At 45.8% G+C, this 25,586-nt stretch overlaps 1 protein-coding gene across 2 annotated transcripts in view; it reads right to left on the minus strand.

Moving 5' to 3' along the window:
• The window catches only part of PTBP1 (polypyrimidine tract binding protein 1), a 38,521-nt gene extending 13,237 nt beyond the window's left edge, over nt 1-25,284 (minus strand). Inside the window, exons 1-7 of one of the 2 annotated variants that reach the window (XM_084825995.1) lie at nt 25,150-25,284; nt 18,495-18,525; nt 8,270-8,345; nt 5,992-6,164; nt 2,981-3,127; nt 2,292-2,462; nt 337-447 (exon numbers count right to left, since the gene is read on the minus strand). In XM_084825995.1, coding sequence (XP_084682121.1) covers nt 337-447; nt 2,292-2,462; nt 2,981-3,127; nt 5,992-6,164; nt 8,270-8,345; nt 18,495-18,525; nt 25,150-25,157 — 717 coding nt within the window. In that variant the 5' untranslated portion in view covers nt 25,158-25,284. The remainder of the gene's footprint in view (nt 1-336; nt 448-2,291; nt 2,463-2,980; nt 3,128-5,991; nt 6,165-8,269; nt 8,346-18,494; nt 18,526-25,149) is intronic. The other variant, XM_084825996.1, reaches the window with a different exon arrangement.
• Nucleotides 25,285-25,586: the final 302 nt, after the last annotated feature.

The raw sequence follows: 25,586 nt of genomic DNA on the forward strand, positions 1-25,586 counted from the left end.
TTACTAGGAGCTGCCAGGGGCTTGAGCTGGCCATTTTCCTCTTTTGTTTTCAACTAGTATCTTAATATTCCACATCTCAACCACAGACCTAATTGACAAGACTTGCACAGTCTCCCTGACATCTGGTTTCTAAAGTTCACAAATTACCTCTCTGAGAAGACCAAACAGTATCCAAGATGACGCTTGCTATATCTATGTTAACACTTGACCCCCACCCCCACCCAATTCTCATGTCTCCATCCGCAAATCTGCTTCTTGCAATACGCTTCCACTGCGCTCTGAAGGCAATTCAGAAGGGGAGGGAAGGGACAGGACAACGGCACAAAGCAAACTCACCAACTTGGCATGCTGCGCACTCATAGGGTCTGCATACTGCAAGAGTGCCTGGAACTGGTTGTTCTTGGTGAAGGTGATTATTTTCAGCACTGTGCCGAACTTGGAGAAAATCTGTGCATACACAAAACAATGCGAGAAAGTCATGCAAAGCCATTTTGGAAGCAGTGCTCCGCCGGCGTGTTTTCTGCCACTGGCAGAGGTGGGAGTCACATCCACACTACACAGAAACAACATCTCAACCCAGAACTGTACCACTGCAAGTCTTTGTCACAAAGGTGAAAGTCTGAAAGTTCCACTAGATACTGCAGCTGATGATGAATCTGTCAGTTAGAAAGAAGAATTCTACACAATGAATCTTCTCCCAAGACACACCTGGCAGATTGCTTTTCCTGCAATTCCACAAGGCATGATTCCATATCGAGTCTGGCAACGCTAGATGGCGCTAGACACAAGATGAAAAGGAAGGACAGATATTCCTGTTTCTTGGTGGGCGCTCCTCCTTCCTACCATTTCCTTCGGTGCTGATCTTGCCAGCACTGAACTGCTGAAGCCTGAGCTCTGCTGTTCGGAGTCCCCCTCTTGAAGCCAGAGCAGGAAGAGCCAAGCATTTAACTGGCAGAGGCTTTTGTGAATTTAGAAGGATTTTCCAGAGTTGGCTGCTGGCAAGCAGGGCTGCAGAAGCGAAGGAGCAGACTCCTCCTGCCTAGCCTTTTGCCATTCTTTGGGAAGGGCCGAAGGAGAACTTCTGCAAGTAAGCAAGGCCAAGTATATGCGGCTGATATGGGAGTGGTCTCTGGCATATCCTGTCTTCACGACTGGCCTGCTAAGTGACAAAGTCTGCCTTTATACGAGGAGCTAATGTGTCTAAAAGAGCTTAAAGTACAGCTAGAACAGAGCCCTTAATCATGTGTTTTGACTCTTGTTCTCATGGCAAGCACCCTCTACTCTGGATTCCACCCCCACCCTACACACATTACCAGAGAATGCTCACTCTACTCTTCCTTCTGATTAGGACTACACTGCTCTGAAAGCAAAGCATGACTCTGGAATGGTTAGTAGGGATGCCACAGGGACCATATCTGTGGGCAAAGGAACACAAGGGCCCCCAAACCATGTTTAAAGTGGGTAGACAGAGTCTCTGAACAGGCAAGGTTCTCTCATCTCTGCCTGAAAACAGTTTTCACAGAGCCAGTTTGGCATACTGCCAGGGTGCAGAATCTCTTTCAGCCTGAGCGAAGGCTAAATTCCATTTTGAAGAAGCTGTTGGGGGCTGCATTCCAGTGGGGGGTGGGATTAAAGGCAAAAGGCTCAGGCCAGAAGAGTTGTGGCTATTACATCAATAATACCAGCATATTGTAGCTTAAAGCACTGACTGTTAGTAACTAACCTTTAGCAGAAGCATTTCAATCTTTCAGAATGGGCAGCAGGGGGAAGAATTGCAGAAAAGCGGAGAAACCAACAAATGGTCGGTGGCTGGGGGAAAAGGGGCTGAGGCTGGGGGAAAGGGGTGTGGCCTTCTGGAGAACTCGAGGGCCAGTTTTGGCCCCCATGATTGAGGTTCTCCACCCCTGGTGTGGTGGCTAGACTGCTGGGCCTGACTGGGAAGACCCAAATCCAAAATATGGAAGCTCAGCAGATGATCTGGGACCACTGGCAGTCTAACCTACTTTCACAGGGTTCTGGTGAAAATAAAAAAACAGGTCACTGAACTGACCACCTTGAGCTCCTTTGCGGAAGGGGAAGGACACTATGAAGTACAGACGGTGCTGTATAGATGCAATAATAAGTCTGCTTCTGATCTGAGTCAATTGTAGCTAAGGAGAAAGCACTGAGGGGGTCAATCAAGGAGGAGACTAGATACAACCCCCCGCCTCTGGGTTACTTGCTACACAACTTGCTATGGCCAGTCCTGCCACATGCTGGCCACTGAAGTAAGTCTGGAGGCTGTCTCTCACCTGATGCAGGACATCCAGGGTAACAGGATAGAAGAGGTTTTCCACAATAATCCTCAGGACTGGACTCTGACCAGCCATGGCCATTCCAGCATCCACAGCTGCAGCAGAGGCAGACAGTGCCAGATTCCCAGACTGAACTGAGTTTACTGCTTGCAGGGCTGCCTGAGCGCGCTGTGGAGCCAAAAAGTTTCAGCATGTTAATACATCAAACAGGAGAAAGACACACACACACACTTTATCCTACGTTTACCTTCAGCATCAGTATGCATGTTCCCATACTGTGAGCTAGTTTTACTTCCACCATGAACTCACTAGGCAGTACTAGAAAAGCTACTCTCAGCCCCAGTCTTTCTACCTGCAGTATGGGAGTAAATTACTAACTTAATTTACAGGAGTGTATAAGGATAACATGATGTTTCAACACTTTGCAGCACTATATAAAAAGTGAAACAGTTTCATAGTATACTGGATTAAAGGCTTTGATCTGACACAGCATGGCAATTTAGTATGTCTCCCCTCCCCCAGACCCACTTTACTTGATTGTGTTATAGATGACCCCTTCGAAACTGCATGCCTGATCGCACCACATGCCCCAAACTTCACATTGCCCATTTCCTTCCTCATCAAGTCCAAGTCATGGGACGTGGCTGAGAACACACAGCCTGGGAATGCTGTACAGCTCGACTCACCGCCTGGTTTGGAGAGTTATCTGTCTTCAACTCTTTATGGTTGGAGAACTGGATGTAGATGGGCTGGCTCCGGAGGACAGGAGTGATTGTGGTATAGTAGCTCACCATGGTGTTAGCTGCTTCCTCCGTGTTCATTTCTATGAAAGCCTGGCAAGGAACGACAAAGACAGGTAACATGTACTTTGCATTAGCACAACTATTCCCAACCCAAATGCTACTGCTGAATTTAAGAACAAACTGTTTCGATGCACAGGGCCCTTAAATAACAAATGATAATCAGGACCATGCTTTGGCCCTCCTGAAGAGATTTTTTTTTTAGGCACTGGCCCCTCAGCACTTATGGTCCCATGGGAAGTCAAGTCATAAAGCTTGCCTTATGAGGGTTCAATCTTTGGAAGTTGGGCAGCTGGTGGCTGAATACCCCGCCACTTTCAACCCTGTCTCAGGCTCTAATCCACATTTAAGTTACCTGCCTTATTTTCTTATGTTCAAGCACAACTTCCTTCCATGAGTCAGCTACCAGGTCTCAATTCCCTCAAAATTTTACAAGGATCCTTAACCAAGTGTTTAAAAAAAAAAAAAAAAACCCACACACACGAGGATAGGAAACTGCCTTATACAGACATGCAATTGGTCCTTCTTGTTCAGTATCATCTACACCAGGGATGGCAAACCTCAGGCCTGTGGGCCAAATTTGGCAGCCCATCCAGCCATGGGGCCTCAGGTGAGGCCTCTCCCCAAAGACCTGCCCCCTCATAAGTGAGAGAGGCATGTTAAGGAAATATCTAAGGCAGCTTAGGTTGAGAGTCAGAAATGTATTAAAGCACATCACGGTCATGGGAGAGACAGGCAAAACTGTCTCTCTCTAAAACTAAAAAACCAGGATGCATTTACACAGACTGAAAGTTGGAGAACAAAGAAAACACATGATGCACGCTCAGGAACCAATCAGTACTTAGCAACAGTCTTATCAGCACAGCAGCCTTCTTATCTTTAGGGATGAGTTACTTTGGTGGATAGGAATTCCTGCTTATGAGCAAGTTACAATTACCTTCTCATAGTCTCTCCCCCCCCCAGTATCCCATCAGGCACCTTGCCTGAACCAAACTACTTACAAGGCCTAGTCAGGCCTACTTTCACAGGCAGAAGAGAAACTCAGTAGCCTTGCTCCTCCTTCACCTTCCCCACATGGGGAAGGCAAAGTAGAGAGATACTGCTGTGCATGTAGGCGGTGCTTCCAGGGGCTGGCTGAGTCCACCTTGCTCCTCTCCCCTATGGTCCCCACCTGGGGAACACAGAGGAGCAAAGCCAGCACCTCAGTAGGCTTCGCTCCACCTGGGCATTCCTTACCTGAGCAAAGCTCAGGCGTAGCTAAGCTGGCTCCCTGACCAAGCCACTGACAGGAGGAGTGCTCCTCCAGTGGGTGCCTCAGTCGGAGAGCCAGCTTCGCTTCACCGGTGCTTTCCTCAGCTAGGGAAGGCCTGCATGGAGCAAAGCCTACTCCCATCTCAGGCGACAGCTGGAGGAACTCCAGATGGCACTTCATCTGGGGACCTTATGACATCAGGGAGCAGCCCGCCCTGACATTAGGCCCGCAGGAGGGGCAAGCATGCCCCCCCCATATTGTTCCACCCCTTGTCTACACTGACTGGCAAAGACTCATCAGGGTTTTGTACTGGGCTCTCTCAGCCCTACCTGGGATACTGGGATTAAACATGGAACCTTCTGCATGCAAAAGGGGGTGTGTGTGTGTGTGTGCGCGCGCGTGCACGCGCGCTCTACCAATTCAGCATCTTCAGTTACACCAGATCCATATGCTGCAGATGGTTATTACTAAACATGGCTTGCCTCTGAATCAGAACCCATGCCATGAGGGGAGCACATGACCAGGTCTTGTGTGCCTGATGGCCAACCCTGGTGTCTGGTTGTGCGGTCTCAATTAAGCCTGTGTGAAAACACACTTTCCACCCGTTCAAAGACTAGGCCTCCTCAGTGCATTCACGGCTCTCATCCTTGCACAGCTGCTGCCCTCTGGCCAACATCCATCCTGTCAGCTTTTTCTTTCCTGAACTGCCCTCTTCTTCCACATCAATTTTAAAAAAATCATTTACATCTTTGCCTTTTTTGATGTTTCAATTTTCTGGGTGGTTTTCAGGATGAACCAAGGTGGCCAAAGGCAGCTGCTTATGCATGGACAATACCATATTGCAGCTTGCAGCCAGTAACTAAGTCTTAGGAAAGGCATTTCAACCTCAGAGAATGGGGAAAACACTGCACAGAAGTTGGGAAAGCACCAACTGATTGGTGATTGGAGGAAAGGGTGTGTGGCCATTTGGGGAACCCTGGAGGACCAGACTGGAATCCCAGGAGGGGTGGACTGGGCCCCCAGGCCTGAGGCTGCCGATTCCTGGACCTTTGACATGCAGGTGCATGCTCGGACTACAGCCCAGCTACAGAATGAAGTAATCAATGTATTTTCCATCATCCGAGTATCTCAAATTACCAGGCTGTTGCTTCATTCCCTCTTCCATTTCACTAACTGAGACGAACAGCTCCTGGCTGCTTGCATTCAAAACTGGCTTTTTATGTCAACCAGCTGATCTATTTGGAAGAGGTATCTTATTTCAAGATCGATATAAAGCCATTATTTGGCCTGCTTATGAGAGAGAAAACAGCATCCATGTAAAAGATTGTATTTTTCTTTACAAGCAGCTGAAATCTTGGTTTTAAGTTGTATTTTTATTATGTAAGCCACCTAGAAGTGAATAAATAAATAAATGCTGTCTGATTTGAAGGCTGAAGTGGAAGCTTCTATAGCGGAAGCCATACCTTGCTGACATCTTTCCCCAACCTGGTGATTTCCAGGTTGGTGTCTAAAGCCCATCATCCCCAGCAATCTGACTACAGATTATGGGAGTTTTAGTCTAACGCATCTGGAGGGCACCAAGAGATGTGCTACAAGAGATGAACAGCTTTCAAGTTAAAGTCTCACACGTAGTTCAGCGACATACCTGATTCTTTCCTTTTAACATGAGCAAGTTTGTGACTTTGCCAAATGGCAGCCCCAAGGAAATGACTTCGGCTTCTGTAACGTCACTGGGGAGTTTACGGATGTGGATTACTCGTGATGGAACTCCTGCACTTCTGCTGTCGCCTTTGAATTTTTTGCTGTCGTTTCCATTGGCTGCAAAGAGATGAGAATGGAAGAGGTTATGTCTCTGGCGCAGCCTAGCCAGACACAGCACTTCTCATACATTGAAGTTAGAATGCAAGCTGAGTAAATTAAGCTGTGTTCTTGCTTCATAGCTTCTGTTCCAAGCATGTGAACAGCAACTGGTATTAGATCTTCTATTTTATGATCCAGTTTTATACTTCTTTCAGTCGGTATTTAGACTGGTCGGTATTTGAAATAGACCACCTCTGACAGCAGCCTGATATGGTGAATTATGCCAACAAAGCCAAACAGATAAACATAAAAGTTTAACACGCACAAAAGCAATCCAAGAAGGATCAGAATGTATTGTATTCCTTACATACTGCTACAGGTAGCAACTATTAAGGGCAGAGGAGCCATCCTCCAATATTTGTACCAATTACGTAGATGCCAAGCGTATGTAAAACTGCCCCACTCACCCACAATTTAAATACAGGCTTCCTACCCCACCCTAGAGATCCACCTCCTACATGGGTCTAACTCCATGTCTGTTTTGCTCCAGTGAAACTTGTTTTGTCAGAAGTCTTGTTTTGTCATAGCTGGTGCAGCCAGTTGTGCCTTAAGATGGCTACACACAGTTTGAGAACACGCACGCCAGCTAGTTACACAACCTTAGTATCAACAACTTTCTAATGCTTTCATATAGACTTTTTAAAGCCCACAGCTATACAACATGGTGACCCTTTCCCTCTCTAAATGCAGCTGGGGAGGGGGGCACTTGATCAGCGGCACACGCTGCATCCCAGAGATATTATGATCTGGAGGGTTGTGGCTAATTTACATTTTAATTACCTGCAGTGCCACATTAGTTTGTGGACAAGCAGCATTCTCAGGGCTGGGTTACATGCTACAACTACATGGTGCCTGCTTGAAGCAGCATCCTTGGAGCATGGTGTCTGCCCTCATGCCACTGCTGTGATGCACAGCATAGCACCATGATGTGTTTCTTCTAAATGTGATGGAGCATTTACTACACCAGCCCAAGCCAGTGCTAGAAACGAACCACATGAATTGTGCTCACAGCAATAGCATGGGAGAGGAGACCACAGATATGACATTTTAAGCTGGCTCTGTTTGGTTCACAACGTGTGGCTCATGTTCCAAAGCTGCCACCCTGCAATGCAATTCAGTCACTTTTGAGATCCTAAGAGTTGGAAAGATGAACTCAGGCTTCTAATAAAAGCCCCTGGAATGCTAAGTAGGGCTTTTGAGCTACATTCTGTCCTCACTTAACACTGCACTAATGAACAGCTAACAACAAACTTACACTACTTCACTAGGCTTTCAGATTCACAGACCACCCAGGCCTGAGGGCTATGGCCACATAAATGGAAGGTGCAAGATAATAAAGGAAAGCAAACTTAAAATAAATAACTCCCCTGTGGATTACCACCCAATTGGCAAATGCCAGACCAACAGGTGTTAACTGGTACTGCAAAATGCTTGGGCCAGTATTCACCAGAAAGTTGTTCTGTAGCAGTGGGCCACTGAATGGTCCTCTACACGCATCTGACCTTCAAAACTGCAGACATTACTGTTAAGAGGGAGCTTTGGGTCAATCATGACTGTAGGCACAACAGTGAGCGTCAGGAGGAAAATGAAGGCCGTTATCAAAAGCCAGCCCACTCCCAAACAAAGAGGCATCATTCAGTTCCCAGGAGTCAAGAAGCACCCTTCTTCAGAGATCCTAGCACTGTGCCAACAGATCCAGAAAACAGACCACTTAAATTAAATTCCAAGTATCAGGGTGCTGGAATTTATTATCACAACCATCTCTTCTGCTACTGGTGGCCCTTACCTGCTCTTTTAAAGCTGTGCAGGATACTTCATTAGCATGAACACTATATGATGCTCTAGGTAGATAGGTCAGGGTATTAGCTCTGGAGGATGCTGTCTGCTGAAACCCATCAACACAGAAGAACAGCAGCAGCAGCTCCTCTTGGGCATGCTACTGCAGTCTAATCTTGCAAAGGTGACTGGAATAAGCACTCAGAGGGGTCTAAGGCAGGATGGCTAGCCTCCACTAGGACCCAGGCCCTTAGGAAGTGCTAAACTCTTTGGGCTAGCAATGTTACCTGCAGAAGCAGAGTTGCTGCTCATGATAAAGGGTCCGTTAGTGACACAAGTAGAGAAAAGTTCGTCAGATCCCCGCTGGAAGAGAAACAAGAAAGGAAAAAAGGTAAGTTGACAGCACTTTGCTAAATTCTACTCAGGTACTGTGAAAACAGGAGGACAATCCAGAATTGAAATGGTAGAGAAACTGAGCAGAAGGGTGGGGAAAGTAAGGGGGAAGCTTGATTCTCCAACCCACCCCTTCATTCACCCACATGAAATGGAATCAGCAAAAGTGACATGTTAAGGCCAAATAAGCAAGGGAACAGAGCTAACCCAACAGTGCCAATAACCAAGGGTAAAGTTTACTTTCTGAAAGAGGGACTTGCTATGCTAGATACCTTCTTGGGCACGGTCAAGACGAGGAAGGTCTTTTAGGATACACTGAAAGCCTGTCAGCACAACTTTAATGCCATCACTAAACACATCCCCTTCCAGTTAAGGCAACTTCAACATTGTAAGCACTGGTTTAGAGCCTTTGTATTTAGCTCGCCCAGATACCTTTCTTGCTGGTACTTTTTAAGTTTCTCAAAACCTATAGCTGGTCACCTTCACACAATGACCAAGTGTACACTTAGGAAGAGCAGGAAGCATAAATGCTACTGACATGCACTGTAGGAACATCAGCGAGACTGGGTTGGCTGCTGCACCATGCAAATGCACACAAGGCAGCAGAACCTGACTTACTTCTGCACAACTGTGAAATGACCCTAAGGAGGCTTTAATTTTGCCACAGATGTGGCCTCACGGTCTGAGGGTTAACTTTTGACTGTAGCAGCTCAGGCTGAAGATCCGGCATTAACATTTTTACCTTAAGACAGCAGCTTTCCTTCCTCAATGCAAGGCAAATATGGAGAGCCACAGCTTGGCTTTGCAGCATGAAGGCAAAAGCTAAGAACAGCAGCAGTTCAATAAACTCCGAAGTTGCCATGCTTCAGAGCAGTGAAGTACTACTGCTGACATTAAGGTAGGAGGATGCTACTGCCATTCGGAAAGGAAGCTGATGTGCAGACCAATTAAGCTACATGAAATTAAACTTTATTTCTGTGAACACGTTTCTGAGAGGCAGCGTTCTTCCAAAGATGATTTGTCTTGCAGTTATAGGTGATCACCCATGGGAAAAGCATTTTTTTCTTTGAGAGCAGCAGCTTGTAAAATCAATGGATCAAGCTGCACCATAATAAAGCACCAGCTCATACCTACTTGCTGACTGGACCTAGAGGATGCGGATAAAACTTTCAAGTGCAAATGAGTTTGACAGCGAACATTCCTGAGCTTGTCTGAGGCAGGAGCCAGTTCAACAAAAACTTTATTACCAGAGTGCTAAGCCAGAGGAAGATATTTTAATCAAAACTTTGAAGGCAGTATACCAAGATGGCAATTGCAGTGCTGTCAATGTGGCTTTTGGGATGACCTACTAACAAAGCACTTACAAGGTTGCCCAAACCTACTCAAGTCTGCTATGACAAATCCATTTCCACTCAACAATTCTGTGTGGGATGGCCTAACTTAGCCCCATTTTCCAGTCAAGAAACTTAATTAATCCATATCTTTGGTCTGCTCTTGGAGGCAGAAAGTGCAATGTTTTTTGTGAAGCAACAGAACTGGGAAAGGTTGTGATATTCAAAATCAAATGGACATGCGATTCTGAGAAAACCAGAAATATAAGCAAGTTCCACAAACATTACTTCTGCCCTTCAGAAGACAGATGCTGTTGCTTTGGGCACCAAAAGTAATTCAGAAGAAAGTTTGCTGCCATTTTCAGGAACACACTAAATATGTCAAAAAATTACATTACCCAGATTTCAAGAATGGTTAGTTTACATTACACTTTACCATTCAGCTGCAGATCTGTACATAATGTTGGGTAGAAGTTTTTTGAGAGAAAGTGTGATTGCATAAATTCACGAAATATTCTTGTCAGTCCAACACACTTTAGGCAGGCTCGACAAACAGGTTGAAAGCACCTATGTACACAGCTACTGGTTTACTTTCCTGACTCATCAGTCTATGGTGCCTTCAAGGAGCCAGGGAGAGAAAGCCTGTGCGGCTAACCGGCATTGTAGAATCTCAAAAGCATCACCATTACTCCAAAAGCACAGGATATGGGGATGGTAGAACAGCAGGAGACATTTACAGTTCCAAGTAGGATGCCTGCCCATTATCCTGGGAGCTGAGAGAGAACATAGGTTTACAAATATAAACTGTGTTTACAAAAACACTGTGAAACAAGAAATCATGGACTACCTCACAGGTTTGTCATGGCACTAAAACCCAATGAGTTCAGAAAGAACGGGCTGGCTAGAAAGCCAGCCAGAGTAAACAACCCACCCAGATATTTATTAGTATGAACCAGGGGTAGGGAACCTAATGTTCTCCAGATGTTTTGGACTACAACTCCCACCAGCCCTGCCAACATGGCCAATGGTCAGGGTTTATAGGAATTGTTGTCCAAAACAACTGGAGGACAACAGGTTGCCTACCACTAGTATAAACCCAGAAGCCCTTGCCTGCTTAAGGGTACAATCCTATGCACAGGATTGCACAATTCCTATGCACTGGGAATTGTAAGGATGTACAATCCTTACAATTCCCAGCATCCCTCCAGTCAGCTATACTGGCCAGGGCATGCTGGGAACTGTATGACTTTTTTCTGTCTAAACATGCATTGGATTGCATCCTCAATGGTGTAAAACCCTGAAGACATTCCAAATGGGGATTGTACCCAAGGGGCAGTGAAGTATTTAGCATTCTAAATGATAAAAAATGCGGGATAGACATTGAGTCAATTTCCGACATTTTATCAACTGTTACAACTGAGCCTTTACACAATTCATGCAGTACCTTGCAGCTTTGGCCAATTGAAAGCACATTCTGTAAGCTCAAGTCTGAAATTGTGTTTGTAAATTGACTGTTCCACTCGTATTTCACTACATGGTAGGTCAGGAAAACTATGCACCAATACCCCACAGCCCAAACAAAAAACAAAAGGCTACCATTCCACAGGCATATCTGAATCTTATGTAATTTGTATGTACTTGGTTGGGGGTCTCAAATGTATGCTGTGGGGCCATTCCAATTATATATGAAATTTTCAGTCTGGGCCCATAGGCAGAATCCTGATGGGAGATATTCAGATTCGATATACTAATAAAGCCTGAATAAGACTGCTAATGGGAATTTTCAGATGTTTTGCAGGGAGCACTGCTTATAGAGAAGCAGCTGGATAATTTCCTCCAATCCCTCAGACTGCAGCTCCCTCATATCCAGCGCATTAATTTCTACAGCCCCACTTTCAGGAGTACAATCCCTGGCCTACTGTGAAGGTCACAGACTTGCTTTGATCACCTGAGAGATCCTGTTTTTCTGGGTTGGCTGTATTCAAATATAAATACATTGCCTGCTTCTAGAGAGCTGCAAACTGACCTCCCAGTGTGTCCTGCCACATGGGAAAGCCAAAATAAAGGCTGCTTTGAGTCCTGATCCACAGGCATTGCCTCCTCCAGCTATTCCGGCATTGCCTCCTTCCCTTCCCATCTCCACATCACTGTGATTCGAGTTCTATGTCTCAAAGCACGGACTTGGCAGAATCACCTGCCTCCAGAGGAGGCCGTCTACTGCATCTCCATGTGAGTCAGGCAGCAAGTCCGGAACAGTGGGATAGGAGGCAAGGGGCTCCTTTGAGCATGGGTAACTTGTACTCTAAAAAGCATCTCCAATAAGAGAAATTCACAATGATGGGACAGGGAATTGAGAGTTGTCTATCTGATCACCCATGCTCGTAAATTTGTAGTGCTGGTGCTATTGTGTTTCCATACATTCCCCCAGTTCTGCATGAGCCTAGCTTCTAGGCATCCACGCTTTTTCCATGTCCTGAGTAGAGCTCAATAGCCACTAGCCAAATGTAAATGTCAGTTGGAGATGGAAAGAACCTTGGAACTCATAATGCATTCAAAGGCATAAAACACCTTTTAATCTGACCTTCAGATTATGCTATGAACATTAGAATATAAGAGTCATGCTGAATCAGACCAAGGTCCATCTAGTCCAGCATTCTATTCACACAAGTGCCTGTGGGAAACCCCCAAGTAGGCCACGAGTGCTCTGCAGTTACAAATGCTAGAAGACCTTTACATGTGAGATGTCCATTTATAAATTAGAAGGCCATTAATTCCGCTTCTATACCACCACCCCTGGAAGTGGATCGCAGCTTAGTTATATCAAAAGGCGCCCAAAGGGCAGCATCCCAGCTGAGGCCAAAGACAAGTAGAGAGCCAAAATTTGTGCCTGCCCACAATTCTTTTGCCTTTTGCTTACAATGCTGAAATGTTGAAGATAATGAGCTTCTAGATTTGATATCTGGCATTAAAGTAATTAAAAGTAATTCCCCACCACCCACCAGCAAAGAATGCCCAGGGCAAATATGCAAGAGATCTGGGACAACCACAGCTTTAATAAAGCAATGCATCTGAAGACAGCTTGAAAGCACAACGTTCACCAGATGCTACAGAAGAGCTGATTTTAATCTCAGAGGAGGTTGCAATAGCCAACAAGGTGCTAGCATACTGGCAACCACAACCTGCACTATATATCTAAACTGGCTTAAGCCCTGTTCAACTGGTTTTAACAGGTACCCTGGAAAGTAGTTCTGTCTGGAACTTCTGGGAGTACTCCCAGCATAGGTTCCTATGTGCAACTCCTATGTGGAGTTCATGAGTTGTGAGATCCACTGCTCAGTTCTATGATTATCTAGATTTCCCAAGTGGCCACACAACAGGCCCTTGTTAACCAAGCTTGATTGTTTCTCTCAGACTCTTTAAGACAATTAATTAGGTGTCCCCTGTCCCACGCAACATGATAAAAATCTTTGTTAGCACTCTCCAGTTAGCTGAAATACTACCCGAGGACATTTAACCCAGTTGACAATCCCAACAAGTTACTGCTGTACAAAGAGCCATTCACACACAGACACACACACACACACACAACCCTGCCGCTCCCAACATTACTTAATGTCTCAAACAGGTTAAGTAGGCCAAGCAAGCTTCAGGGAAGTGAATCACTAAGGTCCTTTGCTTTAATTTTGTTTTCCCAAAGCAAACAGCAGGGAGCTGGCCAGCATCCACAGCTCAATTTTGAGGAAAATAAGGAAATATTTTCTCCTTCATATTAAGGCAGGGCTATACACACCTTCGTTAAGGGCACACTAATGCTGGCCATTTGCCATAATGTTGCAAACTATACTCTACTAGGGATATGTTGGTGATAGCCAATTCTGTTATCTCCCTTGGACGCTTGTAGGATGGCAACTCAAGTCAGACATCACCATGGTTTGCCCTAGCAGTTTAGCCAAGCAATAGTTTGAGCTTCTAAACATACAAACCATGATTTAAGAGCTGCTTCTCTGCTTGTTTCCCATGTGCTTAGAAAACCATGATTCAGAGCTGCACATCTACCTTCCTTTTCCATTTGCACACCACTCCTGTAACTATACTGCAGCTGCCCCTGGAGCAGCAACTCAAATTCAGCAATGGAGACACCACAGCAAACTATAGCTAAGTTTCCTTTACCACAAGTTTAGCATGATGTCTGAACCGAGACCGTGGGCATGCTTCCGGAGCAAAGCACAGTTCCTCTGCCCCTCCAGGAAAGAAAGTATTTCACAAAGTGCCCTTTTTGACATCCTCTATACTGCCTTAAATTCCACGGGATAACAACAACTTTCCTCCTCTGTGTGGAGAACTGTGGCAAATTAATCACCACAAATGAGGCTGTGTAATCTGAACAGATAGATATAAAGCACTGCACTGAGGAAGTTGACACAGGAGTACGGTTTTCCAGCTGAAAACGTACAAAGTCTAGATGTTTCTCATGTTGGGTCCTAGAGCAGCTAGTCAACTTCTGCCCATTTTCGAAAGTGTTGTTTGTGATGGGAGAGAGGCACACTAACACAGGACTCCTACTCTGACCTCCCTCACAAGCCCCAGACTCCTATGGAGACAAGTCATACAACAAACCTGCCTTTTGAGTGGATCTGAGGGGTGCGGCTACTGTTAAACAGCTCAGAATTCCTGAGCTTAGAGAAACCAAGTTATGCAGCCATTCTTGTCTGATAGGGTAACTCCACGCCCAAGTTAACTGCTGTCAAACATTTACAATGATAAGGCACTGCACGATTCCCACCCAAAGTTTTAAAACATTTCTTAAATATTGTTACTACAGTGAAGGGAGCAAGCCCATTTTGTGTTACACATTCTAGGCTGATTAAATCAAACCAAATGTTTCTCCAAGTTCAATTAGTAAACATTCAGCATTGGTTGAAACATCCAAGACCTCCACTTGGAACCGTACCTCTGCGTAAGCTTGACAGTGATGGAAGAGGAAGCTTTGGGGACAGACATGACAGGGCATAAGCTGCTGGAAGCATGATCTGGGATGGCCCAAAACTTATGGGGTGCGGAGGCATTCAAATTTAAACCACATCAGCACCTTTGGTTCAAATGAGGAATGATGAACTGAAAATAAAGATGTGGGAACCCGTGACAGCCTCAAGCCAGCTATGTGGTCACAAAACAAAGGAGGGAGAAACTTGGTGCCCAGCATCTGCGCTTAGCCTCAGACTGGCTTGTCACAATCTAGTTGCCAACCTCCACTATAAAAATTTAATCTTTAGGAGGGCTATAAACTTGCCACTTGTTTTAAAACGGAACACTGAAATTCTCAGAACTTTCAGAACAACTATTTCAGTTTCATAGCATATTTGTAGCCATATAGGTAAGTTGAAGAACTGTTGTACTTTGCACACAGCTATCTATCAGAGATTAAGGTATCTTACCTATGAACCAGGGCCATTTGAAATTAACATGTTCTAGGAAGGTAGGTATTACTGCCGTTTATCACATAGCAACTAGGCCACAGAGCACAATACAAGTCTCACTGCAAATGGAGAATTCTTTCGGCAGCTGCTTCAGATAATCCGATCCATCCAAAAGAGCTCACAAATCTGAGTAAAACACGTAGATCAACACTGTCACCCATAAAAGCCTGCCATGCACTAGAAAATTGTGGATATTCCAGCAAGATGTACTTGACAATGAGGAAAACACTAAGAGGCCTGCACATAATAGATGCTGATGGGCTGGAACTCTGTGCCCAATCCTTAACCAAGCCAGGACAACTTCCTTTGGTTCTTAAATGGCGCATTCGATCACCTTATCTCAGTAGTGGTTTCAATTCAAGAAGCTTATTGTTGGCCTGACCTTCCTACAGGTCTCGCCCCTGGTCTTGGTATTAAAGATGGGGATAAAGACACTTGATTGTAGTTTTTCATGTTTAAAAGCAAAGTGAATTGCTATCCTGACACGCCTGGTCGAGGAGGGCTTTCTACAAGGACCATAAAAGCTGTGTTGGCTGAACATCTCCAGCCTCAACACTTAGGGCCTAAGTCTTAGGCAAAGCTTAGCTAAACTAGGACTGATTTCCACAGAGAAAAAAATATTTCTAACTCATCTGTACTCTATTACAGTACAGATTCAACCAATGTAGAAATAGTTTATTTCATGGAAGGGCCAACCAAGTTGGTCACTCATTTTTTAAAAAATTGCCCGGAAATGTCATGTTACTACTAGTTTTGATAATCTGAAGAAACTAGGAACAAAAAACTAATCAAATAAGGTCAACCGAGCCAACATTTTAACCAAACCTACAGTTTGTCTACTCAAAATGGAAACTGATTTATTTAGTCTAAACTGAACATCACCACATGATACTCTCAGACTACTTCAGGTGACTCAAGCAATTTCATTATTAATCTCCACAATTTTGAGAGCCAATTATAGAACGCTTATTATATTTTCAAACAAGACATCTGATTTTTATTTATGGCTTTGGCACTTGAAGCCTTACCAGCACAACCTCCTTAAACTACTTTCCCATGCTGATAGTGCAAAACAAGAAAGATTGATGGGTGAACACCATTCTGGAAGAAAGCAACAACTTCAGAGTAATCATCCTGTCTGATTTCTAAGTTTGCTACCCCATTTTAAGGAGACAAAAACAGCCATCAAGATCTCCTTCATAGGATTACTGAGTGGATAAATAAGAAATATACAATATACTAAAGCCATAGTGATTTGAAGCCAGATCTAGACATGTAGCAGAACAAGATGGCAGAGCAAACCATCAGTTAAGACGGCAGATGAGGACTATAATTTGAATGGTCCCTTAAATGAGATAGTTATTGCAAAGGAGAAAGCCAGGCTACTAAACTTTCTAGCTCAAGTTCTCTTCCTGCAGTGCTAGTGTTTCACTTGGCAGGGAGCATTTTATTTTACATCAGGGAAGCAGCCGAAAAGCAAATTAGGAAAGTTTCTCTTCAGCTGCAGTGGCTTGACAGCAATCTCCTCCCAACAAGGATTTCACTGTTTAGCTGCTGCAGATGCATTCAAGTTCTGAAAAGAAGTCTCCTCACATGTAGCTGCACGCCCTATGTTAGCTGCATGCCCTACGTGTTTCCCATATTTTCAGACTGCTGAAGTCCTAGTCAACATCCCTTTGTGTCAGTACATGTGGCTCACAGATGTGGCCAAGCCTGCTACAGCAAGCCCACCAAGAGCCAGCTTGTTGCAGCCTTTGAACTGAAGATGCAAGTTGAGGGTTGGAATTCCTTCACTCGCATTCTTGGCCCACAGCCTGAAGCCATAATTGCTGTTCCCATGGCAAAGATCCTGGCCTCCCTACAAAACCAGGTCTATCCAGCCAGGCGAAGCGAATTGCTCTCTAGCAGGGTTTGCAACCAGAGTACAATGAAGGCACATTGCAGAGCCTGTGCCATTTCTGTAGCAGTACACAGATATTTCAGTCTCTTTGCTTATTCTGGTAGAGGGAATTCAGGCACAAACTGCGGGCTGGGCTAGTTTTTCCAAGGTCAACGTTTGCCATGAAGTACAATTTTATACTCTTCCTGGACTACTGACAGCATTAAAAAAAAATCTAATTCCTAGGTCAGGCACCAGCAAATATTTTAACAACCGGAATGTCGTTTTTTTTAGTATTGGGCCACAATTTCAAAATGGAGGCACCATCCTAAATATCTGCACACCTGGGAAGCCAGGTACATTGGATTTTTCCAGGCCTAAGCAGCTCTTCCTTGTAGTTACACAAAACAAACAGTTCTTTTTTTCCTCTAGTCAAATCTTGGCACCATCACCTTCCCCTCCAGATTACAGTACAGCCCTCTTAACACCAACTTTAATGGACTAGCAGAAATCTTTTAAAATTCACAATTAAAGAGGAGAGAGCTGGGAAAGTCAGCAACACATTCAGGAATAGGCTGCCATCTCTCCCCACTGACTTAGGAGTGGGATAAGTTCTTCCAGTCTTTAGATTCCTGTTAGTTACAAAATTCTGCATTTTAACTACGTCCTCAGTTAGACCATCACTTCCCTTGATGTTTGTTGGTATATATTTTTATCCTGTTCGCCACCACCATTCTCTGTAAACAAAAGTGTTGATGGGAAAGCTCTATTTCAATACTGGGACCAAATCAGGAGGATTACATGTCATGTTATTGAACTCTTAAGATGGTTGACTGTTTTAAACTGCAAATCAACCTTCCAATACAGGCTTGTTAAAATGCAATACGAAAGGCTGAGTGCCCCTGCAAGAAGGGATCTGTTCTTCTCAAGAAAATATGTCTAGATATAGTGCTGGACCAATCAAGCAATGTTTTTCAGACTTTCAGGACTCAAGGTGCCCAGTTTCCACAAAACTGTGTAATGTTATAGAAGTGTTCCAGGATTCACACAGTTCATGCGTGCTCTTGTAAGGCCTCACCACTACTCTGCATGAACTGAATGTGAGCCCTAGAACACAGGTACTTCCCTGGAGCTGCATGTTCCAGGGGAAGATTGGTAGTAGGTGAGCAAACTATTTTTCAAGGAAGCTTGTCTACCATCACTGATCTTCCCAAGGAGCCTCCAAGGACCTCAGTTCCCCAGAACCCAGCTTGAAAGCCAACAGACCATAGCTCCAACACAACAGTGTGACAGCTATTGTATAAGCCTCACACTATGTAATAAGAGTCACAAAGAGGCAGTACTTTAAAGGAGCTTGTTGTCTTAAGAACATAATGGATTATAGTGCAACATATTTGCTGAAGCAAGGTAAGCAAGAAAAAGAAATGCCTACCTTTGTACCAACTGTTATATCTTGGACAATGCTGTAAGGGAAGGAAAAGAGTTACAAAATTAGATTGGTTTGTACATATATCCAGGACAGTTGATTAAAAGAAGATAACATACACAATTACGGGAAAGCCAGTGTGGTGTAGTGGCGAGAGTGTTGGACTGGGAGTCAGGAGATCAGGGTTCTAGTCCCCACTTGGCCATGGAAGCTCACTGGGTGACTTTGGGCCAGTCACAGACTCTTAGCCCAACCTCCCTCACAGGGTTGTTGTCGTGAGATAAAATGGAGAGGAGGAGGATTATGTATGCAGCCTTCGGTTCCTTGCAAGAGAAAAAAAGGCGGGATATAAATGCAACAAATAAATAAATAATTATCAGGTGAAATCCAGACATCTGGAGGGTGCCAGGTTGGAGAGCTGCTTCAAGGTGCCACAAGACAAAGTTTTTACAGCAAGAGATTAACACAGCAAGGAAGAAAACTTGTGTGCTTAAAGGAATAGTGGAGACAAAGAGCCTGAGGTATTCAGAAATTTAGTGCATCGAAGCATTTCTTCCACCAACAAAGCACATCATAAACAAGGGAAGAAGCCTGCTCTTCCTAATAATACAACACAACCGGACCTTGGAGTACTTCCAAATCAGAGGACAGATGTGCTACATGCAGCCACATCTCAATCTGTAAAAGCTACATAGTGACATTTATCCCCTTGTTAAATTAATCACTGTGAAAACAACGGGGAGGCTTGTGGCACCAATTATTCTGGAATAAGTTTCACAGACTATAGCCCACTTCATCAGATGCATGGACTATTATGGAGAGTTTCAGGTTCATATACAGTATGTATGTGGGATAGGAAGGAATTTTAAGCAGTGAGAACTGACAATGACAATCACATTATTAACAGTGGTCATTCACAGTGCAGTTGTTGCTGATAACACAAATATCCTGGCACTTGGTAAGCCAATTAATACATATAGTGTAATTAAAATCCTTTCAAGCCTTCCTCAACCTCCTCCCCCAGAGGTTTTGGAATACAACTGCCAGCATTCTTGGCCACTGGCCATACTGGTTGGGGCTGATGGGGAGGTAAAATCCAAACATCTGGAGGACGCCAGGTTGGAGAAGGCTTTTTTAAGGTGTCACAACACAGTTTTTACCGCAATAGATTAACACAGCTACCTTCTAGAAATTCATCATTGTAAAAGAAGCATAATGAGACCGGTTTCAAACAGCACTCCAACCTCCACCCAGCTCTATGAATTTCAGAAGAGTAGGCTCTTGTATCTCATGGTTTATCCCATAACAAACTAGTTTTTAAAGATGCTACGAAGTCTGTTATTTGCTGCAGACATACAAAACTACTCCTCTAGAATCTGGCCCTGAAGTCCAATTAATGGGGACTTCATGAGATATGCATGAGATAGGCCCTATCTCCTATCTCATGCATCAAGGAAAATATCCTTTTAATTCAAGCACCTTTCCACCCTTATTGTAAAGCCTGCATTCCCCAACTATGGGGCCTGCAACTGTTTCAACAGTTCGTATCCTCCCTTCTCCAGTCAAACTTTCTGAAGTCCACAGTGCTGTTAGGAGGCAGAGACTCCACACCTGCCTAGGGAGGCCTACCTCAACTGTTGCACCAAGAGCCAAAAGTCACCATCCTCCCCGCAACTACCCTGTTCCTTTGGCCTAATCAGCTTGGTTAACTACAGCCTGACTTTCTACTATAGAGCACATGACAATACGAACTCCAAAATGGGTTGACAATGCTCTGCAGAACCAATCAAACACCTATACTCTTCTTGTCTTACCAGTTGCTATGCAAAAGACATTTTGGGTTCTGACTAATTCTTCAGAGTCCATCAGATACTATACATCTAGAAGTTTTTAGGCAAGAGTTTAGTTTACTACTTCCCTTGCTCGCTCGGGTCAGTTAGTCCCAATTTGGAAACGTTAAGGAAACTAGACCCGTCTCTGCATTTATTATTTATTTTCTGCATTTATATCCTGCCTTTTTTCCTCCAAGGAACTCAAGGCAGCATACATAATCCTCCTCCTCTCCATGTTATCCTCACGACAACAACCCTGTGAGGTAGGTTAGACTGAGAATCTGTGACTGACCCAAAGTCACCCAGTGAGCTTCCATGGTCGCGTGGGGGCTAGAACCCCAATCTCCTGACTCCTAGTCCAATGCTCTAGCCACTACACCACACTGGCTGTCTGCATTTATCCCAGCAAGTCATTGGTTTCCCTTGTAACCAACTGCTTGCGTGTTTCTTCCTTAAGCCAACTTTTGCCGTGTCATCATCATAACCCCAGCATTCACAGCTGGCACTACATCTGATTCAAGAACCACTGCAAGAAGAGCTACACATGAGCAGCATTCATTGTTGCAGATAGTTTCCCCCCCAGAAAGCTCAGTTAAGGAACGCAGGGTGTTTTTTTTTTTACAATCCCACTGGTGTCTGGAACTGCCAGCGGAGACAGATGGGTTTTGTTGAGATCTTGAATGCTAACTCAAGGGGACTAATTAAACCCATCTGTGTATTAGCGCGGAAGCCCAACCAAGGGGATGTTTTACATCACCCCTTCAGCATCCAAATTATATAAGCACTAAAAAATATGCTCCTTCCATTCAGGAAACTAAACGCTGTTTTGCTCCTGGTAATCAGCAGAAGGAAACTCCCAAGGCAGACAACCAAGCAGGCCCTCCCAAAAGTTACCTCTGTGAGCAAGGACTCCTACTTCCTGTTTCAGGGAATGGGGGCTCATATAACGAAAACTTTAGATGAGGCAGTTTTATTTGGGACAACAGGTTTAAAATGATCCTAATTTTTTTTAAAGGTTAGTTTCTGGAAGGCCTCAGTAACTACTGCTAAGACACTGAAATTAGCCATTTAGAAAGTATTTTCAGTTTATGACTTCTCTGCTATCAGTTAGTAGAGCTCAGTGAAGACTCCTGGCTTTTACGTAGTTTTCACCTGCTCTCCAGGGCACATAAGCAAGTTCCATTAAAACATCTAAAAAGCCTTATTTCCTGTGAATGGGCAAGGCCTGAGATTAAAAAAAACATGCAATATGCAAACTGTGCCAACTACAGGAACTTTGTATATATCAGAAGCCAAGGTTCAGCATCTTAACTGGTAAGAGCATAAAATGCGAGCTAGCTAGAAACTGAGTTCCAATAGGAGATTCTACATTTCCTCTCTTAACAGGGCAGCAGGTATCATTTACACTTTGAAAGGTGACCCAGTTACAAAGATAGAACTGTCAACAGTAATCACTCAAACCTACAATTCTTTCAATATATTAGTTTGCATGAGGCAGGGTGCACAGGACAATACAAGAATACCTCTACAACTCTTTCACATTACAACTATTATTTGATTTTTTCCCCCTCCTTCCACTGCAAGCTTCCACTTAGCATCGCCAGCATTGAAATGGCAATACTATCATGCTCGAGTTAGTTTTTGTCACCAAAATTTCTCAGATAGTGGTGGGTTGCTATGTTGTCAAATACCACCTGCTAATACACAAGAGCTAAAATAATATGTTGAGTGTTCAAAACTGGATGCTATTTGAGTAATCTAGTGACATCTTAAAGAGCTCTCAAGACTGACAGAACTGAGCCATTGCTAGAAAACGATACCTTTAAACACACAAGCAGACAGAACTGTTTATTATGTACGATGGATATCCCCTATCCATTACCTACTGGTCACATTCTAGCAAGCATGATCCCAGTCACATTTATTTGGAAATATTTTATTACTTTTAGTGGATGTTACTTCCATGTGTGATTAAGACTGCAAGTTAAGGCAGTGTTGGCCAAATAAGGGCCATTATTTTAAAAAGATAAATAACCTTAAGGAAGAGGCGTGGGGGTGGGAAGAAGAGAACGAAGTGTCTTGGGACACCCCCCCCCCCCAATATCAATAGAGAAGACTAGAGGTTAGAAGCATCTGACTGATAAGAGGAAAAGTTGTTGATTGCAGTACCCTGTTGTGGCATCAGGGCTGAAGTAGTCTCATACACGCAGTCAGCCTGACATTTAACGGGGCACTAACACATAGGAATTCGTCTTTTCAGCCCTGTAGACAGCTAGGGCTGGATCAGACTTGGTCATGGCTACAGTAGAGCCGCTGAAATCAATGAGATGTCACTCACGACTAACTTAAGTCTCACTGATTTGAATGGGTCTAGTCTAAGCATGGCCAAGTCTGGGTCCAAACCCTTGTGTCTAAATAGTTTGATGCTAGAACCAGGAATACAATGAAAAGTTGTTCACCAATGAACCATACACACATGCAGTTTTGTAGGATGACAAAGCAGCGCTTGAGAAGCCTAGCGTTGCAGGAAGATGCTGTGGCACTGTAGAGACAGTCTCGCTTATTGTGGCATAAGCCCTTATATGGGCTAATAAAGTATACTTCCATCAGATGCAAAAATACTGACCTACCTCACAGGGTAGTGGTAAGGGTTGCTATTCCATGAGGAACGCTTAACTGTTGTGCAATGCCAAGTACCTGGCACTGAACAAAACCACAAACTCCTGCCGTCCCCCTTTGCCTTCTACAATGTTTGTCCTCAAGGTCACCTTTAGGTTTCAAGGTAGCAAAGCAAAGGCCACCATCCCGGACACACATTACTCTCCACACCCAGGTAACAAGCCTCCACCCATCTGAGCCTGCAGGGCAAGTCTGGATTCTCATGCAAAATGTAGGAGGAAGCATTCCCCGCCCTAGATGTACAGAATGAAGCAGTGGGGGCAGAACACAAAGCTTCCCACCAAGCATTTTTGCAATGTGCATCAAAGCAGAGAACTTTCCCAAGCACCCAGCGAATTCCACAACAGAGGCTAACGGGGAAGGGACACCACAGCAGCACATTAAAGGTACAATCCTATGGAGATAGACATCAGCCTCCAAACCCTGAGGATGGCAATTACATTTTCAGCTAGACACACAGCTTCGATGGTCTCCTTCACTCCCCTCCCCCAGGACGACCCCCTTCTGGCCCTCTCTGTGCTCTGTTTCAGAGTGCAGAGATGGGGAAGAACCGCACCAGCTACAAGTGGGCAGGGGAGCATGGTTTCTGGGAACCGAGGTTGGAGCCAGGGCTCTGACCTTGATTCCCAGAAACGGAAAAATCCTATGGCCCTCTAGAAAGTGTCTAGTGGCCATAGGATTGTTCCCTCCACCACCTTACTATAACATGGCAAACAAGTAAAAAAGAGGGCCAATACCCAAAAACATTTTCAGACAAGCAGAGGTGTGGGGTTAAAAGGAATAGGCCCATGTTCTACACAAATATACCTTTTGCCAAAGGAAATGGGCCATAGAATTCCTCCTTCCTCTCAGGGGCCCTCCTAGGACTCTACAAGATGCTCCGATGGGAATAAAAAGGCTATCTGAAAAGGGGCACCTGCAAGGACGTGATAGGGGAAACCCTTCTCCAGGTATGACGAGCAAAGATGCCTAAAGGCTAACAGGGAAGACGCTTCTCACAACGCATCTTTGCAAATGAGTCTATAACTTACTTGCGGGGAAATGAGTCCTGCTATTGAGATATTCCTGCAAACCACCCAGATACCTTTTGTTACAGGGCAGCCATATACGGAAGAAACGTATAAACGAGACCGTATATAAAAGAACAAGCCTCCCTCTCCCTTTTGGCACACGTGTCCGCACGCCTTTTGTCACTTCCTCGTCCCCCCTCCCCTGCACCCAAGCCAGCCAGCAGCTTCCCCTTTTTCTTAAACTCGCCGAGGAGGAAAGAACAACGAAAGGGTGGTGGCGAAAGATAAATGAAGACAGAAAGGAAAAAAAAAACCCCTTGGGCCAATATCCGGGCGCCGGAAAAAAAAAGGACAGGGCGAAGAAATGGGGAAAGAGGGGGCGTGGCCAGGAGGCGAGCACGAGGGCAACCGACGGCCGCTCCGAACACCTCGAGAAAGTTCCCCTCAAAATGGGGGAGGGGGGAGAGGCGAAGCAAGAACCCCCTCCCCCCCTGCCCCAGAGCAAGCCCCCAGCTTGGGGGGTGGCTTCAAGCAGCCTCCCCCGACCTGGCTGGGGATGATGAGGCGTGTAGTCCGGCGCACGAGGTCGGAGAAGGCTGGCTTGGAGCCTTACGGGGAGAGAGGGGGAGTGGGGGCGAGGGGAGGGAAGCGCGCGCGCGCGCAGAGCGTAAAACCCTGCCGGAGGGGCGGGCGGGCGCGCGCTTCAGAACGCGGGGGGGAGGGCGCGGGCGCGCGCGGGGCGAGGGACCCCCAAACGTTTACGGGAGGGGGCGCGCGCGGCTTGGAACGCTGGGAGCGGATCACGCGGGAGCGCGCTTCCGAACTTTTTTTCTGAGGCGGCGGCGGCGGCAGCGCGCGCGCTAAGGCGGTGGGGGGGAAGTGGGAGATTTGGGGGGGGGAGAGAGAGAGAAAGGGAGGTGGCGCGCGCGCCCCTCCCGCCGCGGGGCCGCGCCCGAACTTTCCGGCGTCGGGGAGAGGGAGCACAACGAGGCCCGGCGTCGGCCTCCGTCTCACTCACTCACTCCCCCTCACGGAATCCGAGACCCCGCGAGGCGGCCTCCCGCAGGCGACGCCGCCAGGTGAGCCCCCCTCCCCGCCCTGAGGTAACTTCTCCCCCGCCCTCGTCCCCGCTCCGCTCACCCGTCCATGGCACACGAAGGCGACCCGAAGGGAAGCGGAGTGCAGGCGCGAGAGTAGCAGGAGCGGACCCAACGGCTACGTGTTATATAGAGTCACAAAATGGCGGCGCGGACGAGGCCCGCCCTCCGCTCCCTCTCGGCGCTGAAGCCCCATTGGCCGCCTGGGCTGTCGCGTTGATGAGGCGGGCGACGGGGCTTCGCGGCGCTGCTCAAGCACTCCCCATGGGGAGTTTTCATTGGCTGGAGCGAAGCGGCGCGGGCGGGCTCCGGCTCCGGCGCGCGGCTCGATTGTCCGCCGTGCGGCGCGCGGGGCCATGTCGAGCGCGGGACGCGAAGGCCGGGCGGCGGCCATCTTAGAAGAGGTGAGTTTGTGCGCCCTCGGCCGTTTTGAATATAGGCTTCCGCGGCCACCTTTGTCTCCGGGTGTGGGCAGGGGGT

Source organism: Heloderma suspectum, chromosome Z (genome assembly GCF_057233095.1).
Source record: "Heloderma suspectum isolate Gila_16-S chromosome Z, 16-S_ref, whole genome shotgun sequence".
Lineage (NCBI taxonomy): Eukaryota > Metazoa > Chordata > Lepidosauria > Squamata > Helodermatidae > Heloderma > Heloderma suspectum.